General features: G+C 40.0%; 2 protein-coding genes across 7 annotated transcripts in view; both read right to left on the reverse strand.

The window, feature by feature from the left end:
* LOC104767024 (ubiquitin domain-containing protein DSK2a) overlaps window positions 1–596 on the reverse strand; it is a 3,708-nt gene extending 3,112 nt beyond the window's left edge. For both annotated transcript variants that reach the window (XM_010491039.2, XM_010491038.2), the window contains exon 1: window positions 148–596. In XM_010491039.2, the coding sequence (XP_010489341.1) occupies window positions 148–376 (229 nt within the window). In that variant the 5' untranslated portion in view covers window positions 377–596. The remainder of the gene's footprint in view (window positions 1–147) is intronic.
* Window positions 1,001–4,498, reverse strand: part of LOC104767023 (ubiquitin domain-containing protein DSK2b-like) — an 8,396-nt gene continuing 4,898 nt past the window's right edge. Inside the window, exons 2-10 of one of the 5 annotated variants that reach the window (XM_019241267.1) lie at window positions 4,268–4,306; window positions 3,139–3,924; window positions 2,641–2,846; window positions 2,450–2,563; window positions 2,253–2,308; window positions 1,830–1,858; window positions 1,566–1,658; window positions 1,321–1,476; window positions 1,001–1,209 (exon numbers count right to left, since the gene is read on the reverse strand). In XM_019241267.1, coding sequence (XP_019096812.1) covers window positions 1,328–1,476; window positions 1,566–1,658; window positions 1,830–1,858; window positions 2,253–2,308; window positions 2,450–2,563; window positions 2,641–2,846; window positions 3,139–3,924; window positions 4,268–4,306 — 1,472 coding nt within the window. In that variant the 3' untranslated portion in view covers window positions 1,001–1,209; window positions 1,321–1,327. Of the gene's footprint in view, window positions 1,210–1,320; window positions 1,477–1,565; window positions 1,659–1,829; window positions 1,859–2,252; window positions 2,309–2,449; window positions 2,564–2,640; window positions 2,847–3,138; window positions 3,925–4,267; window positions 4,497–4,498 lie in introns of those variants that run through there. The other 4 variants (XM_010491035.2, XM_019241266.1, XM_010491037.2 and 1 more) reach the window with 4 other exon arrangements.

The following is a 4,498-nucleotide window of genomic DNA, read 5'->3' on the forward strand; positions in this document are numbered from 1 at the left end:
CACACACAAAAAAAAAAAACCTAGTATAAATCCAATTTTAATCTTTCCAACCAAGCAACCCTATGAGATTTCTAGCAATTAAATCCACAGAACAATAGAAAAATCCCAAAACGATAGCAATCAGAGAAGAAGAGGATGAGTTGTTACCATAGCTGAGGAGCGTCTGATCGTCCTTGAGGATGCGACCTTTATAAATCAATCGCTGCTGATTAGCTGGCACATCGCTGTTCTGCGCAATCAACTCTTTGAAAGACTCCACCGTGGAATCGAGGCTCGTCGTAACACTAAATTTCGTGCCGTTCGAGCACCTGACGTTGACGGCAACAGCTCCTCCTTCAGCAGTCAGCGGCTGACTCGAATCTGCGTCTCCACCCATTCTAATTTCAGATCCTAGTTCAACCAAACAAATCGCAGAGTTCGCGAAATCGATCGAGAGACTCAATATCTCTATATAACCCTGAAAAAAAAAATTCAATGAAGACGAAGGAGACTCGAAGAAGCTCTTAAGTCGGTTTTTTTTGTAGGTTTCTTGAGGAAAGGGATATATAAAAAAACTTTTGGTCGAATAACAAAATGAGACTGCCTGCAGCAGAGAATTAAAGAGAGAAGACAAGCACTTATTTTGTTGGCCAATTAAATGAGAATCGTAAAAAAAAAGACTTGCGCTTGAGAGAACGTATCGACTCGAACCGGGTATAATTGGGTCGAACCGAGCCGGTTTGCATCGGCTAAATTGAAATTAACTAGAATTGGGTATGCAGCATCACTTTTTGGGCAATTTGGTTTAAACTTTGAACCGGATTTGACTTTTTAATTTCCTAGAAGAAACCAAACATTTCATTGTGTTTGGTTTCTCTTTGATGTCTCTCCATAATCTATTCTCTTACCAAAATGGCACCACAATAAAAAAAAAAATCAGAGCAGCAAGTGGACACCACGCACTTTTTATAGACTGCTGCCCTAATATCGAAACTTCTTGGGATCTTTAGCGATAAGAATCTGAAGGTTATAGTACTCTATTAGAAAACGAAAAAAAAATTGTATATGTAACCATTTCACATTCCAAGACCAACTCTTACAGATGTATGTTGTAACAACTTCAAATCAAATATGAAAGATAACAACGACCCAAAGAGGAAGAAGAAGAAGATGACCACTGAATACAAATACCGTATTGATCCGGCTTTTCTATCCACAAGTTCACGATTCCTATCATATATATAAAAATTTTAGAATACCATAAATATAATCATTACTGAAACATTCAAGCTTTTTATTCTATAACTGAGAAGCCAGATGGAGAGACCTCAGTTCACGAACCTGTGTGTTACTGCCCGATACTCCCCAAGAGTCGTTCTACAGCAGCGTTAACGTTACCATTGGTTGCAAGCAAAGCCCTTATGTTCTCTGCTCTGTCGTAGAATCCCATTTCCTGCAACTGTTGCAACTGAGTTGCGTAGCGCTCCTCGGGAGGAACTGGAATCAAATAGACATGTTTCAATCGAACCATCTTAACAAATACATAAGGTTTTTACAAAACGGGTATAGTCCTAAGCAAAGCAAACCATTAGGTTGGTTTGTGCCACTCAGGCCACCAGCACCAAGACTGCCAAACATATTCATCAAGGCATCCAACCCTGCATTGTTGCCTGTCCCTACTAAAATAATTTACTCAGTAAGCTACAGATGATATACAATAACGATATATACATGCGCCAAAGTAAAACAATCATGAAAGCAAGGAGAACCAAAAAGAGTATCTACTATACTAAGCGACCAGGATAATAACGCCTTTATACTTCAGATACAGAAAAAATCTTTAAGAGTACCTGTGGCTGCACCAGTTTGCCCCGGATCCCTACAGAGAAGATAGATTTGAGAACATGAATACAGATTAACCAAAATCAAAATACAGAGATCATTCACACACTGACAGCTTTTGTTAAAAATGCAAAATCAAAAATGTTTAAGGCTCTAATCAAGTTTATTCCAACGATTTAAATGCTTTATAGTATAAAGGTTACTAATGATCAGACCAATAAATCATTCAAGAGTTGCTGGGTTACTCATGATTAAATCCTTCTCTTAATTGATATAGAGATCGTTCACCACCAATAGAACTGTCTGTTTAGCTAGTTACACTATTTGTGTAAACACGAAACAATCCAAAATACATTTAAAATATGTAACGGACATGTAACTCCTCAACAATGTTTAAGCAAAACAAAACAACAGAAGGCAGCAAAACTTACTGGCTGGTCGTGTTCCTATTCTGAGACATAAGTGATTGCTGTAGAGTCATCATTTGCTGAAGACCGAAAATCAATATAAACATCAGGTTTAAGAAACTTCGTTACTTGAAAAATAGCTTAACAATACAGAAATGTTTCTTTGGAGAGAGAACATATTTAAAATTCATATGCATACAGACAATAGAGGACCAACTGACCTGCATCATCTCCGGAGAGCTAAACTGACGAAGGAAATCTGGGTTCTGCATCATTTCCCTCAACTGAGGGTTCGAATCTAGCATGGTTCGGAGTTGTGGGTTGAGATTCATAAGCTGGAAACAAGGGAAAACATTAAAGGCATGTTCACAATAGCAAAAATGTCTGAAGTTCAGATTATTCTGGGTGTTACCTGATTCATGTATTGTGGGTTTGATAGCATGCTTTGCATCATCTGCGACATGGCTGGGTTTTGCAATAACTGGCCCAATTGAGAAGCATCTGGAGTGGCACCAAGCGGGGAATCCGCTCCAAGCATTTCAAGGCCACCAAGACCACCAAGTCCAGGGCTTCTCGCATCCCCACCAGGATTTGTCCTTCCAGGGGCAGTTGTCGGGCCTGTTAAGTACCCCCCACGAATATGTTTAACAATGTTTGGTGCATTATGAGTAAAAGTTTAACTAGAAAGAGCAGCCTAGAAACTTATCCATACACAAACTACTGATAACAACGAATTGTGAGAACTACATGAACTCACCAATTTAGTATAAACAAAACTGTTCCTGAACCAGTGTGGTAAACTTCCAATTTCTTATAAACAAGCCACTCACTTTTATTAAAAAATTTGCATCCTTCAAAAGACGAGTAAAATTCCACAAGAAATCACGAAGATGAGAATGCAGTTATTTACCACCGGTAGCACCCCAAGGATTAGGTAGAGGATTTGCATTCGGAACACTATTCCCTGTCCCCGTTTCAGCATTTGGTGTAGAAGAGTTATTAGAAGCATTGCTTCCTTGCGTAGTACCTCCCTGGTTTCCCAGGAGAGCAGCAAATGGATTGGAGCTTGTATTGCTTCCAGCATTTTCAGACATAGTAGTAGCATTCAAGAATGGTTCTTGGACATTTTCATACATACGCCTAAGCATGTTAAACCCCTCAGGCATAGACTCAATATTACTCATAGCTCTATCGGTATTCCGCATCATCTCACGCATAAGCTCCGGATTTCTCGCCGCCTCTAAAGTTTGGCGAAGGATGCTAGGGTCATTGAGCACATGACCAAGCTCAGGATTGCGATCTACAAGCTCACGCATTTGAGGGTTACTCATAATCATACTCCTCATAAACTCCGGGTTGTTCATTAGATTCTGAATGGCTGGTGTATTCATCATATCTCTAACCATGTTAGGGTTTTGAGCTAGTTGTTGCTGTGCCTGCTCAAAATCCTGAAGACCAGCTCCAAATAACCCAGGCATAGCATTTCCACTACCCAAAGGATTGAATCCAAGCCCAGGGAACAAAGATTCGCCAGGACTCGCTCCTCCTCCTAGATTCGAGCTATTATCTGAACCAACCCCTCGAGTAACACTAGGTGCAGTAGTTTGGTTTCCAACGTTTGCTGCAGGGGCAGAAGGTGGTTCTGAAGAAGGTGCAGAGCCTCGAACCATATGAATAGTATGATCAGCCTGCAAACCTAGGTATAAAAATATTCCACAGAGAATAAAAACATTAAGGGCTCATGACCAAAACAATAAAACTTGGAAACACTATCCAATAAAATGAGATCACAGTAACATATACTAGACATACTATCCAGGTAAACGTTTCCTTCAGAAACAAAAATTAAATTGTATGGATCATTTATTGTATCACTAAACACTTCCATTAGCAACATCTTCATATTCGTCCCATCCCTATCACAATTCATACGGCAAGAGAAACTTTTATCTTTCCAAACAAGCAACCCTATAAGATTTCAATTCAATTAGATCCACAGAAGTAGAGAAATCCCCAACACAGAATAGTAAGAAAATTACCATAGCTGAGGAGAGTCTGATCGTCCTTGAGGATCCGACCTTTATAAATCAAGCGCTGCTGATTGGCTGGTACATCGCTGCTCTGAGCCACCAACTCTTTGAAAGACTCCACCGTCGATTCGAGACTCGTCTTCACATTAAATTTCGTGCCGTTGGAGCACCTGATGTTCACAGTCACAGCTTCTCCTTCACCAGTCTGCGGCTGACTCGAATCTCCCTCTCCACCCATTT

This window comes from Camelina sativa, chromosome 19, assembly GCF_000633955.1.
Source record: "Camelina sativa cultivar DH55 chromosome 19, Cs, whole genome shotgun sequence".
NCBI lineage: Eukaryota > Viridiplantae > Streptophyta > Magnoliopsida > Brassicales > Brassicaceae > Camelina > Camelina sativa.